Source organism: Hibiscus syriacus, unplaced genomic scaffold (genome assembly GCF_006381635.1).
Source record: "Hibiscus syriacus cultivar Baekdansim isolate YM2019G1 unplaced genomic scaffold, ASM638163v2 tig00110954_pilon, whole genome shotgun sequence".
NCBI classification, from domain to species: Eukaryota; Viridiplantae; Streptophyta; class Magnoliopsida; order Malvales; family Malvaceae; genus Hibiscus; species Hibiscus syriacus.
This window is the reverse complement of record NW_024062931.1, coordinates 844,173-858,506: the sequence shown is the minus strand read 5'-3', so window position 1 is coordinate 858,506 and position 14,334 is coordinate 844,173. Positions and strand designations below refer to the sequence as shown.

Below are 14,334 nucleotides of genomic sequence, written 5' to 3'. Positions count from 1 at the left end.
TTTTGTTTCATAAGTGATTATTTTCTTCTATCGAATCTAAAAGGTAATATGATGGTCATTTACATTGTCGTTTCTATGTTTTGGTCAATTACGCTATCATTCTATAACGTTTTGGTCTTTGAGACATCAAATGTAATTAGTTTAATGATATGATATATTAATAAAAGGGGTTAATTTTTAATCTGACTCCTAAACTTTAAATAAAAAATCAATTTAACCTCTAAAATCTAGACGAAATATCATTTTAACCCTTGAATCCGACTAAAGTCTCCCGCGGTCGGACATCGCTCACCATCGTCACAGATCATTCTCGATAACAATTAGACCCCGAAATTTATAGTTCACTACTTTTTCATCTCATGAACATTAATATGATGTTTGTTTCATCGAAAAAATACCTCAAATTCCATAAATCCCTTCGTCACTAAAGTTAATTGATCCTGGCCAAACACCTTTACAAATATATATATATATACACACACACATACATTACAACCAAATCATACCAAAACTAGGTAACGGGTCAAATTGATATTTTTTTCTAAAATTTAAGGGTCAATTTGATATTTTACCTAAAATTCAGGGGTCAAATTAAAAAGTAAACCTTTTTACTAATATGCAACATCATTAAACTAACATCATTTAATATTACACTGATCGAAATATTATAAATATATAATGTAAGTGACCAAAATGTTATAAAATGATAACATAAGTGACTAAAAAATTACTTTTTAAAATTCAGTGAACAAAAATAAACAGTTATGAAACTAATGCAACCATTGTGGTAGTTTATCCTTAAATTATTGAGAAAGTGAGAAGCTGCCGACTAATTTGATTAGGTTTTAGTTTGGTACGCAAAAAACGAATGGGGAACAGTGAAATCAATAACAAAACCACTGTTTAAGGTTTCACTATCAGCGGTAAAAACAGTTAACGGACCCAGCTTTTGCAGAGAAGAAAAATCATTAAAATAAGTGATTCACTTGGGGTTGAAAACTTTTTATATATCGATTGAATGGCTAACGTCGGTGATGATATTTTAAGGGTTTTAGGTCAGAAGGTGATGACAAGAATATAAGTGGGTGTCCATATCTAGATTTCTCCCATCATTAAAATGGGAGCCCACTAAATTATTATATTTTTGAGTTTTTTAAATAAAAAATGATGTTTAAATATATTTTTTAATTATTGGAGCCCACTAAATTATCATATTTTCAAATATTTAAAATAAAAAAGTATATTTAAAAATATTTTTTAATTATTAAACTTAAAAATAATTTAAAAAATGGACCCCTCCAAGTTTGGGTCCTATGCGGTCCCCTGGCCTATGCCCAGGGCCGGCCCTGATAAGGCCTGTACCATGTAACCTCTAGGGGTAGTTCTGTATATATTCTAGTCGTGCATGGCGTGCCGTCTATAACAAAAGGGAACATTTAAAGGCGTTTAGGAATCATGGACCCCAATGTGTTTGAAAAACTGGACACTGCCCGCACCAACTCCTTGATTAATTCCTGTAGTGAAATTAATTACTAATATGCTTCTTAATAGCTACATTATCTTCACCGAGCCAACTTGTTCTATGCACATCCAAATACCAAGTCTTGCATTGCTTAGTCTTACAGATTGGGTGCATTGTCGGTGCCACTGTGTTTTGGGGTTTCTATATATACATTGCCCCTAATGGCTAATGCTCCCACCACCCTTCATCTAAACGCCTCTGCTCTTTCTATCTTGTTCTGGTCTATAGTTTGTCTGATATAGCAGAATGGCTGCTTCTGCTGCTTCATTTGGTGTCGTGTACTTGTTTGTTGTGGTGATTTCGATGTTGGGGAGCAGTACGTACGCTGATCTCTCCAAAAATTTCTACTCGAAATCGTGTCCGAAGGTGTTCACTGCGGTTGAGTCGGTAGTTAAATCGGCAGTGTCGAAAGAGCACCGCATGGGTGCCTCACTCGTCCGATTGTTCTTCCATGACTGTTTTGTCAAAGTAATTTACTCTGTTTTTTAAAACCCTTTTCTTTCTATAGTCTATACAAATGCACATGCATAGGTCACTTTAATAATGGAGTTTCACGTTGAAAGGTATCCATCTTTGATAAAGACAAAAGTTCAACCCCCATGCATGTATCTTATTTCACTTTGTTAGTTAGTAAGCATGGGCTGCTAAATACCTTTCAAACCATGCATGCATTTCCATTGGTGGACTCAACAACTACAAGTGCTTATTTTGCTGATTAAGCATATGTTCGATGTATGATTATGACAGGGTTGTGATGGGTCACTACTCCTCGACGACACTGCTTCTTTCACGGGGGAGAAAACTGCGGGTCCCAATAATAATTCGGTGAGAGGATTCGAGGTCGTCGATGCCATTAAGGCACGGGTGGAGAAAGTTTGTCCTGGTGTAGTCTCTTGTGCTGATATCTTAGCCATTGCAGCTCGGGACTCCGTTGTTATTGTAAGTAATTCAATGAAAGAGTCGAAACCCTGAAAAGAAAAATGATAAATCACAAGAAATAAACTTGAATTTGATCGATGCAGCTCGGAGGGCCCGACTGGGACGTTAAGCTCGGAAGAAGAGATTCAAAGACCGCCAGCTTCTCCGCTGCAAATAGCGGTGTCATCCCCCCTCCGACTGCCACCCTCAGCCAACTCATCAATAGATTCAATGCACGAGGCCTTTCTGCCAAGGACATGGTTGCATTATCTGGTACAATATTCTTCCTAGGGTAAACTACGTGTTTAACCATCCACTTATTCCCATGTTTCCATTTTAGTCACTCAATTATTTGTTTTTTCAAAAGGCTTAATACAAAAATAAGTGCCTAAACTTTCTCGAAAAACATTTTAGTGCCTAAAGAATTTTTTGCTAAAAATAGGTGTTTAATGTTTTCTAAGTTATAATTTTAGGTGCCTACTGCTTAATTTGTAATTTTTTAATAATAAAAGGCTATTTTTATTTAAAAATGAAAAAGTTTAATTTATTTTAAAAAAACCCTAACTTTTTAACTAAAAATATAAAAAAAACCCTAAAACGATTGCCAGCTGTCTCTGGCCATCATCGTCGTCTTTGAATGATTGGGTTTTGATCGTAATTGCTCGGTGGTTCGAATGGTGGCATTGGTGTGGCTTATGGATGTCGAAATTTTCCAGAATCAATGAAGAACGATGACAGTGGTTTAAAAATTGATGAACCTTTGAATATTTATCTACGACAAATGGTGACATGTTATGATGAAAGGTCAATGAGGATTTGATCGTGGGTTGACGTCGGTGTCGATAATAATGGTGGTGATGGTCACAGCCCGTCGACCGACCATCATAGAAGGGGGAAGGTGAGGAGGGGAGAAGGCATTTGGGGGGTTTGGGAAGGTTTGGGGCTGCTAGGTGGGGTTTTTTTAAGAAAAAATATATATTTTTTAAATAAATTCTCAAAACTACCAGAACGTGACACGTGTCACTTAACGATCACTTAACGATGTTATCAACGTCGAGCACATAAAAGTATAACGTTAGAAAAATTAGGCACATATTTTTAATGAAAATTTGTTTAGGCACAAACATTTTTGTGGCGAAGTTTAGATATTTTTTTATTAAGCCTTTTCAAAATCATACCTAAACACCCTTAATTAAAAAATAAATAGACTAATGATGTGGTAATTTTTAATTTTTTCAATGAAGTGATATTATTTTACGGTGATGTGTCAACATAATTATTAATTTTTTAATGACGAGTGATTAAAATAGAACTAAAACGTAGGTTTAGGTATGATTTTGAAAAGAAAAATTATTGGGTGACTAAAACGAAACTGCGAAAAGGTGGATGACTAAATATGTAGGTTTTCTTTCATTCTATAGAGAAAAAAAAAACTCCTTGTCGTCGTCCTCTCCTGAGATTTTAGTTAAACTGCTTCATGTTCACGGTGCTGCCGGCAGGGGCTCACACGATCGGGAAGGCAAGGTGCGTGCTCTTTAGAAATCGGATATACAACGAAACGAACATCGATGGCTCATTTGCGAAGACAAGGCAAAGAAGCTGCCCGAGAACCAGCGGATCTGGTGACAACAACCTTGCACCACTAGACGTGAAAACCCGGAATTCTTTCGACTTGAAATACTTCAAAAACCTCTTAAACAAGAAGGGTCTGCTCCACTCAGACCAGATACTCTTCAATGGCGGATCCACGGATTCGTTGGTTAAAACATACAGCAGCAACGTGAAGACATTTTATTCAGACTTTGTTACTGCGATGATAAAGATGGGAAATATTACGCCACTCACCGGATCTAAGGGTGAAATCAGGAAGAACTGCAGGAGGCCTAATTAACTATTTGTAAATCCAATCCAACAAAACAAAGAAAAATTATTCCACCAAAATAAAGCATTGGTAATAAAGAAAAATTATTCCACCAAAATAAAGCATTGGTAATGTGTGATCGAGTTCCTAAAGGGACAGTGCGCGTGTATTTTGATGCAAATTAATGAATATTTTCCTCTTCAACTCAGTAAAACAAATCTTACCAAATAAACTTAAATCTTACATAAAATCTTTTATTTTATTAAAAAAAAGTAATTTTTAAATTACTTTTTTTAAGATTGTAAGGTTTGAAATCAAGAATATATACAAGATTTTATATTAGGATGAATTTATAATAATTTAAGAAAACGAACTTATAATATCTTTAAAATATTATAAAATTTGAAATGAAATAAAAATAAATTATCAATAATAATATTTAAAATAAATAGCGTTACTGTTGAAGCAGTAGACTTAACAAACAATGCAACGACACAAACACACACTCCAGAAACCCAAGAAATGAACCCAACGCAGCTTCCACAGGCGCTTGGGCGCGTGTTATCCTCGTCCGAGATGAACAAATCCCTCCCCGGCTCAGGAGATATCGAGTCTTCTCTAATTCAAATTTACAACCATCACCACCAAAATTCCCTCCAGCTCCGGGATCAGGCTGGTCCGGTTATTTTCACCTCTCCCCCTCTTAATTTCGTTTTTGAGTTGATTAAAATAATTTGTTGGAATGAATTTGATTGGAACAGAGAAAGCGAAGAAAGACGCGATTATGAAGGCGGGGAGAGTGTCGGATTTGTTGGTGGAGGCCGTGAACGGCGGTGTGCAAGAGTCGTTTGTAAACGAGAAGCGAATCGAGGCGGAGATTCGTGCTTTGGCTTCTACCATTGCTCGTTTCATGAAGCAGACCGATCAGTGGCTCGCTGCTTCTCACTCCATTAACACCGCTGTTAAGGTTTTCTCCCCTTTCTTATCCCGACCCATTCGTCCTTTTTACTCTTTTAACTTAATTACGATTGGTTTTTAGGAAATTGGAGACTTTGAGAACTGGATGAAGAGCATGGATTTCGATTGTAAGAGTATCAACGCAGCAATCCGCAACATCCATCAACAATGAGTAGTACCAGTACGTGGTTTCATTAACTTATTTTTTTTAAATTACTGCAAATCAAACCCTAATGTACGCTCTTTACTGCTACTGCTAATTCCTGGGAATTGAATGGGATTAGCGTCTTCATTATTTGGGGTTATTTACCTTTTAATAGTTAGTGAAGTCGATGTTGAACTTGGAATGTGACAGGGCAAAATAGTGCTAGTACTTGCTAAATGCTAACAGTACAACACAATGGCATGTACTATCTTAGAGTACATTTAACGATTACACTTGAACTTGGAAATTAGAAGGAACCATAAGGCATAAAGGTTTGATTCTGGTTCTCTTGGCATGTCATAAGAAGATCGCTTAATATATCTGTGATTGCTTACCAAAAAAATGCCATTTCTATGTGATTTTAGATGCTCACATCATATCTGGTAATGTTTTTTAACCTCAGGAGCATCTCCTAAAATGTATGCAGGAAGAACTTTCCTTTCTTTGGAGTTTGTTAATTTATGCATGATCTTTTTGTAGGCTGCATGTGCTTTTCTCTTTCAAATTAAGGTAGTTTATAATCTTATTTGCAAAAGGGAAATACTGTTAAACTTTCTTCCTAAATAAGAGTAATGTACAAATTCCATGTCACCCTCCTTCAATCATTCTCCATTTCTAGCTCCCAAAAACTTTAGAAAGTCTGCATAGACTTTCATTATTATGTTTTGCCAAATAAATCAACATTAGTTAGGGATCAGTTAGCAGTCTCTATTAATAAAATAATAAGTGAAGGAAAAAATTTCTGAAAACAAAGCAACTTAAAGCACATTCTTGTAGTGACTTCCTTTATTTTATAAAAAAAAGAACTTAAGCTTAGCAAGAAAATACTATTTTTATTAATAAAGCAAATAACCGATTAATACAACAGCCCAGAATCTAAAATTGAACACCAGAACACTGCAGAACCACTCCTGCATTCAAGTTCCAACACCAAAAACAAAACAGATTACATAACAAAACTCTCACCGTTCAAAAAGCCTACTGAAAACATCAGTAAGTACATAAACATCATATAACCTGAAACATATGCTACCATGCCTTGAGCATCCTACCATTCGTCTGTTGTTTGCTCCATTAAAAATAGCATTTTCTTGCTAAGCTTAAAAGAAAAACAAAGTCGCGACAAATGAATGTTCTTCAAGTTGTTTTGCTTCCACATTTTTTATTCTTTACTTTCTCACTATGTTTTTATTTATAGAAACTATTAATTCATCCTTAACCATTTTTGATTTATTTGGCTATAGATAATAATGAAAGAGAACCAAATATCTTGCTCAACACTGGAACACTTCAGAGTTCTTAGATAAGATGAGATGCAAAGCTCCATGTTCTGCTTGAAGCTTTACATGCTGCAGGGAAACTAAATCTCCTTTCCGTACGCGTCTGAAGAAAGACAATGGAGTCCTCAGATAGTCAGACTATTGTGAGCTCCGAATGGAACCCTCTTAGACTTTCTGAAGTTTCTAGAATTAGGGGAGATGATTGAAGAAGAGTGACATGGAATTTTTAGGCCGACATGGAGTTTAAATTGTACTATTTTACCCTTTTTAGGAATAAAGCTATTATTTAAAATAAGATTTTGAACTACCTTATGTTGAGAGAAAAAAAAAACGTTCAGTAGCATACTCTCATGGTTATCTCAACCAGTCATGTAAAGTTACATAATTTGTCGTTATTTTTGGTGTTTCTGCTGCCTAAAAAAAATCTATACGAGATAAATATTTTAAGCATTTTTATATTTATAGCTAAAGAATTACTCACTTTGAGCAGGTAGGCAGGTGCCAATTGAAGTCCCTTCTGTTTCTGATAGGGTTTTCTTTCTTACAAAGAATCCTGCAATTTCATTTGATCATTTGATAACGAAGGAAAACAACATCATTGGGTATTTCTCTAATGATCATGTACCGTATCTCCAATTTCTATGTGGAAAACCATTTATGTATGTTGATGGCAGTGGGTCATTTTCTTTTCAGAAGCAAGCAAAGTTCTGAAGGCATGTACATAAAACAAACACAATTGCGGATGATAATTAACCATCTCATATTTGATTTGTATTAACAAATTTAAGGGGCGGTGGGGGTGTAGATTAAAGTGGTAAATGTTAAGGAATTGGTAAATATAATAAATCAAAAATCGTCGAACAAATCTGAGAAAAAATTAATACCATTGCTATTGTACCCGCTAGTAGGATAAGAGTTCAAACGCATTTAAAGATTTGAGGGGATTACGTGCAGTGAAATTGACAGAAGTCACAAAATCATCATGTCGAGCTTATTATTATTATTATATATATAGTGTATTTTTTTGTGAAATACCTTTCTCCCATTCAGTACATACAAGTGTCAAAGAAAACATAGATAGGGCAAGGAAAAAGAAGCAACCAAGATCAAACACCTTATCACTAACCTTACTACACTCTTCAATATCATAAAAGGCCTTAAAAATGAGCTTCCTAAACAACAGCCTCTACATTTCATGCCAACATTCAAAATACAAAATTTTCTTCCTCTGCTCCGACTGATGCTGGTCCCTCTCCCATCTCTTTGGCAGCTTCAGCCACTGAATCACTTATGTCAAGCAGATATTGCAAACGGGACAACTTTTCAGGCTCAGGATGACTTTGTGCATATACACCAAAAAGATCAGCTACCTCCTCCGGAACATCCCATGATAGCGGCTCCGATGGCACAGCCTTGTCACAAGCTAGCAAGTCATTAAGTGAGGATACCTACAAAAAAAAAAGAAGCAACAAAGCACTTTGAATTTAGGAATCAATTGACCTTATTACGAATACAAGTATGTTGACAACAAAAACTATCGTACAGAAACCAAGCTTTTCAATGCTCCTTACCACTCCCTGTCGATTTCTCTGCCGTAGTAGCGCCACAGCTTGAATAAATGAATTAGACAATCTAGTCCGTGCTAGATCATGAACAACTCCTTTTGCCTTTTGTGGATTGACCTTGAGATCTGCTGGGATCTTCTCATACACTTCTTCCTCATCAAACTCTCCGGTGCCTGATGAGAAAATCTCATCTAAAGTTTTCTTGAAGAGGTTTTCTCGCAAACTCACTGAGATCATGTTGTCTAAATCAACACCTGATTCCTTAAGTTCCCTTATCTGCTTAATGTTGAGTCTTCCTTGACCAATAGCTGTTTCAATGGCAGCTGCCATTTTGGTAGTTGTTATGCTCTTTATTATTTTTTGTGCATATTCTCCAGGCAAGCCAACACTCTTCTGCAGCTCAGTGAGCTGCTCAATCCTAGCCTTTGTTAACTGTCCATCAGCTAAAATCACCTCAGCTTGTTGCTTAAAAGCCTGCTCTGCCAAACTTCGATGGACATTCACTGTCTCCTCACTAGTCAACCCAAGGATCCCACCAAGCTGGTTTAGTAGAACATACTCTGAATCATCCTTCTTTGTGGTTATTTGAGCACCAAAAGGAATCCTGGTGACTTCTCCTGTCAGACAATATAACAAGTACGTCTTGTACAGGTCCATACGGTCTCTTTCGGAGAGGTCATCTTTGAGTGTTATCTCTGTTTGGCCTGGCTTGCCCAACTTTTCCATAAATTCCTTGTTAGGTCTTATTTTCCTAAGTGTTTGAAGCGATTCCCATTCATCCTCTTCATCATTTTGTTTTACTTCCTCTTTAACAGGTTCTTCCGGTGGAGCATCGGAAGATTCCCCTTTGATGTCTGCCACCAATTCCGTGACAACCAAGGTATTAAAGGCAATCATCTTCTTGAGTTCTTTTGCAGACTCTGTACGATTATCGGCTGATCGAGACCGTTTCACATAATTCAAGAAAACCTTACGGACCTGGACACATATATGATAATTTCAAGCAGAGACAAAGATGTAAAACCTAAAACTGAAATTTAACAAATTGAAAACAAACAGACACAATAATCATGGTGTGTACTCACAGCCTTGCTGGCAATTGACATGGCCGCTTCTCTAGTTAATCGCAAACCATGTGCAGCTTTCCTCACAGCATTCTTGACATCAGCATCATAGCCATCAACACCAGAAGAAATAGCATCTTTCACAGCCTGAAGCAATAATTCATAATTAGAAGACAATGGGGGACAGCAATAAGACAACTAACCACGTGTTGTGGTTCCAATAATCCATGTGAGATTTTTCATTTTTCCGAGTTTTCCGTATCAATACGACAGTCATAAAGACTTCAAACATTTTTCTGGGGCATAATGATTACAGATGTGCTGACGCACCAAAAGTTCCAGTTTTCATCCAAGCTCCAGTACTAGAGATACAGTTCAGCTGATGAGATGCTAATGCAATACTAAGCATGGATTTATTCCATTTTCAAGGGTAGAATAAGCAAAGAAATAATCATTCAGAGCAAATCCTGAAAAATTTAGAATTACAACAATGAATATCTAGGCCGAGACAATTTTACCTTCTCAAACAAACTGCCACAGATATCTGAGTGAGCAGCATCAACAGTTTGCTGAGGAATGCAGAGCGAGACTCGCACCTTCAGCAATGCAGCAACATTACTATCATCCAGCTCCCCATCAGCTACACATTGTTGAAGCTTTTTCCGGTAGATTTCTTGAAACAAAATAAACATTTCACACTCTTTTAAAATAATACTCTAAAGTTGAAAACAGAAAAATAATACTCTAATAGGGAAGACAAAAGTCTCAGCCTTTTCTTTTTCCCAACCCTGCTTATAGTACCTTCATGGATCTCACTAGCCTTTTGTGGATCAAAGTGCAATTCTTCACAAAGATTTTGGAGGAAGGCAGCCTTGCTATCTGCCATCTCTAGTTCACCCCTCTGAAAGCCCTCTGAAAGTCGTTTTTGATATACTTTTGATGTGACATCAAGCATGATTGCTTCTGCTTCTTTTTTACCCAAACCAAGAATGTTCCTCAGTTGGTTCAATGCAGTTAGCTAAAGTTTGAACACAGAAAACAAAAAGAAACAAGAATTAGGCAACTAAAAGACAATGTGCGGTGAATTACAAAGATAACGCATCAAAACCTAGTATACCAAGAAAAAGAACATTGAAAAAAGGAATGCTATAAGAAATGGTTTTAATTGATGAAACAAATTCTCCCTGTTGCTGTTGAGAAAACAATGACTAATCAGCTAGTTTATCACCAATAAGTTTAATGTTTCCACGTATTCATGATTCATAAGTTGAATCAACAAAAAGGAGACCAGACTGAGTTCCCATAAAATTAACAGTTATGTAAGGGCAATAAGAAAAGCCTCCTAAGTTCAATGCTCTTAGGTTTTGTCAAGTGGTGGAATAAGAGAAGATTAAAGGACTCAACCAGATCAACAGCAGGAGAAGAAACAAATGTTCTACAATGGATCTTAATGGTTCTTTGATTTCATGTGCTATAAGAATGAGAAACAAATAATTCAGAGTACTATCTGGATATTTTAAACTAGACCAGAACCTTCATCCTTTCCGTACTACCAAAAATCAGAAGGTTTCAAAGTTGCAAAAAAAATAATAATCATACCTGTTCAACTGCTATGGTAAAAAGAAAAGCTTATAGAATTTACACCTGAACGTATATAGATAAAACAATACCAGCGCAAGAACCAACTACATAACAGTTGCACAAAATAACAATTCAGATTTACTGTTCCAGCCTCCTTTACACCATTATCCAAGACAAACCAGCTTGATATTCTTTTTCATAACATGATACGGATCATTTTCTTTAGGAAAAGTTACATGGATTCAATCTTCTTCTATCAATAAGATAAGTTGGAGAAAAACAAAACTACACTGGCTGAAACGTATAAGAATTTTTCTGCATGAGTGATAGTGTTTCTGCCAATAGGATTAGTTTAAAACAAAATTTAGATGTAATGCTTCACAAAAGGTAACAACTGCTATATGAAGGAATTTGGATGTTCATCGAACCTCTAAGCTATTAGACCCACCATGGGCAAACTGAACAAGAATATAGAAAGAAGGAATTCAATTACCTTATGATTTTCCATGTGACCACCAGATAAAGAATCTGTTACATAAGCTCTGTAAAGAAGCTTCAATTCATCCATCTTCCTGTCACTATCATACTCACCACCTGAAACAGTCACAAATAATGGTAGTTAGTGGTTTTGCAATAGAGATGCTCAAACCAAAACTATAATAAACATTAATCATAAATACTTCGTAAAAGGAAAAAAGGTTTGCGCACCCATTATAAACAAAGGCAGGCAGAATTTCACAGTTGACTCAATATTATTTTATGCCTAAATAAAATAAAAAATAAAAGCGCAGTACAAATGACAAGGTCTAAATCGTGCATCTAATCAAAGGACCAGGGAGCATACCAACTAGAGAGACAGGACCAAGCCCACAGGCAAAACGATCAGCATCTAGATGTTTACTCAAAGAGGTAAGCAAATCATTGAATGACAATATCTTGTCAAGCTCTTCCACGGCTTGCTTGACTCCCCCACTGAAAACCTTATTTCATTAGTTGAGCTAACGGTACCAAAGCAAAAATTTTAAATATTAGCAGTAAGGAGAGAACATTCATAATCAGAAGCAGATGCAGAAGTATATGATGACATTTAACCATTTTCATTAAGGAAAACTTTCTGATCGAAAAGGAACAAACAGCATTAAGTCTAGGTATTGATAACCGTACACAGTTCTTCCCCTAGACTTCAGTCCTTGCAGTGCCACAAAAATATTTTCTTCGACCAGCTTTCTTTTGTGCTCAATTAACAGATCCTTTGCAAGCTACAAATAGGAGAACTACTATATTAAGAACAATTATACACCAATGCCAAAAATTGTGAAGAATGTACCTCATCGGAAAGTTTGTATTTCAGTTGTGCTTCTCTAAGGGAGACAAGCAGTTCCTCGTCAACATCTGAAAATAAATATTTCACACTATATTAACATTAACAGTATTATTTGGTAATCATACAACCCTCTCAAATTCTAAAATGGTCAAATATAAAATACAAAGAAGAAGGAACATCCATGTGTTACCTCTTCCAACTGAAGCTAACTTGGAAGCATACAATTGCTTGGCATTGTCACGGATAGCAATCTCAACCTGGAGGCATAAATTGTATACATGGAGTTATTACCAACTTTTATGAAAAGCATGATTTTATTATCAGATTTTCAAAACTTGAACTAGCAGGGTGGCATTCACTATGCCAAAAAAGGCAATAGAAAAAATGAATATTAGGAGAGTATAACAAAATATGAGCAATTATATCCGGGAAAATAATGATTATAACTGGTAAGTACCTGAGAATCAGTGACCTTCAAAACACGCTTCCAAGGCAAAAGAAAAGATGATGCATCTCCAAAAACTAGAGTTGAAACATAAATCAGCTTCTGAAATGCCTGTACTGGAAAGAAACTAGAAGTGGTCAAACTCCATTGCATCCTCCTAAGTTCCTAATTCATAATTTACAATGCTTAGAATGACAAGTGACTGACCCGCCGCTGCTCTAAATCACCATCACGATCTTCAGCCTCGAGCCTAGACCTAAAGATTTGCCTACCAATCTAGCAAGCAATATCATATAAACAATTTTGAAATATTCATCAAACACAAACATAAGCACAGAGTGAACACCACAAGATTACCTCCATATGCACGGAAGCTGCATCAGGGTCATCAATTCCCAACGCATTTTTGAAACTAATTATGGTTTCAACTTCATCGCCTCTAAGATTTTCACCTCCAGAGGGCAGGACAGATGATAAAAACCTGTAACCATTAATGATTAAGAACCAAACCTTGCAAAAGAATCCTTTGTCCAAATAAGGGAACTGATTAAATAGTATCGAACGTACCGAGAGTAGATATCACAAAGCTCCATGTTAAATGCCTCATCCTGCTTGCTCACTCCGTATCTGAAATATTTTAAACATTGAAAAAGACTAACGGTGAAATTGGTGGAAACAGAAGGACTTGCACTATCTTTTCATCTTAATTTCAACAATAATTGGGTAAGATTCAAAAGACGGTACTTTTGGGCAATATTTTCAATATCCTCTCTCTTGATGGCCTCGGGGCCATCACAGGCAGCTACATAATTATGCAAAGTAACAGCCGCGACTTCCGGAACAGCGGCGTTCACCGCATAGGCAGCGGCTCCACCAGCCGCGCCGAGAATGGCTGCTCCACCTAAGGCAGCATTTCGATTACCACCGAAGCGAAGGCCGAGACCATATCCGGCGGCTAGAGCTCCGGCGAGTATGACAGCAGAAGTGGCTAGTCTAACGGGCGGTGACAAATTCTGAACCAAGGGTTGGATGCCAGTAAGCTCCTTGGGGTCTCCGAAAATGTTGGGTTTCCCTGTTTCCGATGAGGAAGTGGAGGGATGGGATTGTTCATGGGTAGAGAGGGAGTTGCGGGGGAAAGAGACCCTGAAACGGAGTCGTGTGGAGGGGAGGGAATTGGGGGTGAAAGGGAATAAGAGAAGGGGGCGAGGGTGAGAGGAAGAAGGAGGAGAGAGGTGGAGAGAAGGATTCATGGGCTCCCTCGGCGGCTTTCAGGGTTTAGGGTTTAACGGAAAGGAGGAAGAAAGGAAAGTAGCCGAATGAAAATGGATAGGGAGATGAGAAAGATAAGAGCTTAAAGATATACAACGTGACAAAGTTCCAAGCCCCTCTACTGCGTCTTCACCTTAACCTTATGTAGCCAATGCATGGGTTCATTTTAGAGTAAATTATAATTATGATCATTTAATTATTGTAATTCTTATTATTAATTTTTTTGATTTTATAAATCAAATCACTTAATCATCCCGTTGCAATTGTTGGTGTTTGAATCTTTATTTCTAAGAACAACAATGATTTTTTTAATCACCGAGTGAAGTTGATTCGTGTTACAAAT

General features: G+C 36.8%; 3 protein-coding genes across 4 annotated transcripts; 2 read left to right on the top strand and 1 right to left on the bottom strand.

Moving 5' to 3' along the window:
- Positions 1–1,673: 1,673 nt before the first annotated feature.
- Positions 1,674–4,389, top strand: LOC120148188 (peroxidase 4-like). Its single transcript, XM_039161360.1, has 4 exons — positions 1,674–1,990; positions 2,270–2,461; positions 2,545–2,713; positions 3,940–4,389. Exons 1-4 carry the CDS (start codon positions 1,769–1,771, stop codon positions 4,329–4,331), a joined length of 975 nt encoding a protein of 324 aa, XP_039017291.1. The 5' UTR covers positions 1,674–1,768; the 3' UTR covers positions 4,332–4,389.
- Positions 4,390–4,784: 395 nt separating this feature from the next.
- Positions 4,785–7,433, top strand: LOC120148191 (biogenesis of lysosome-related organelles complex 1 subunit 1-like). 2 transcript variants are annotated; one of them, XM_039161363.1, is made up of 4 exons: positions 4,785–4,977; positions 5,063–5,268; positions 5,341–5,439; positions 7,234–7,433. In XM_039161363.1, exons 1-3 carry the CDS (start codon positions 4,824–4,826, stop codon positions 5,428–5,430), a joined length of 450 nt encoding a protein of 149 aa, XP_039017294.1. In that variant the 5' UTR covers positions 4,785–4,823; the 3' UTR covers positions 5,431–5,439; positions 7,234–7,433. The 2 variants fall into 2 exon arrangements, with proteins under 2 accessions (XP_039017294.1, XP_039017293.1); XM_039161362.1 differs by lacking the exon at positions 7,234–7,433 and adding an exon at positions 6,708–7,094.
- A 402-nt stretch (positions 7,434–7,835) lies between these two features.
- On the bottom strand, positions 7,836–14,114 carry LOC120148187 (protein TIC110, chloroplastic-like). The gene is made up of 15 exons (XM_039161359.1): positions 13,467–14,114; positions 13,290–13,349; positions 13,080–13,203; positions 12,930–12,998; positions 12,735–12,833; positions 12,468–12,534; positions 12,281–12,345; positions 12,118–12,212; positions 11,798–11,925; positions 11,447–11,547; positions 10,174–10,390; positions 9,891–10,045; positions 9,394–9,519; positions 8,315–9,286; positions 7,836–8,191 (listed from the first exon to the last, which is right to left on the bottom strand). The coding sequence occupies exons 1-15, from the start codon at positions 13,970–13,972 to the stop codon at positions 7,949–7,951; spliced, it is 3,027 nt and encodes a 1,008-aa protein (XP_039017290.1). The 5' UTR covers positions 13,973–14,114; the 3' UTR covers positions 7,836–7,948.
- Between the last annotated feature and the right edge of the window lie 220 nt (positions 14,115–14,334).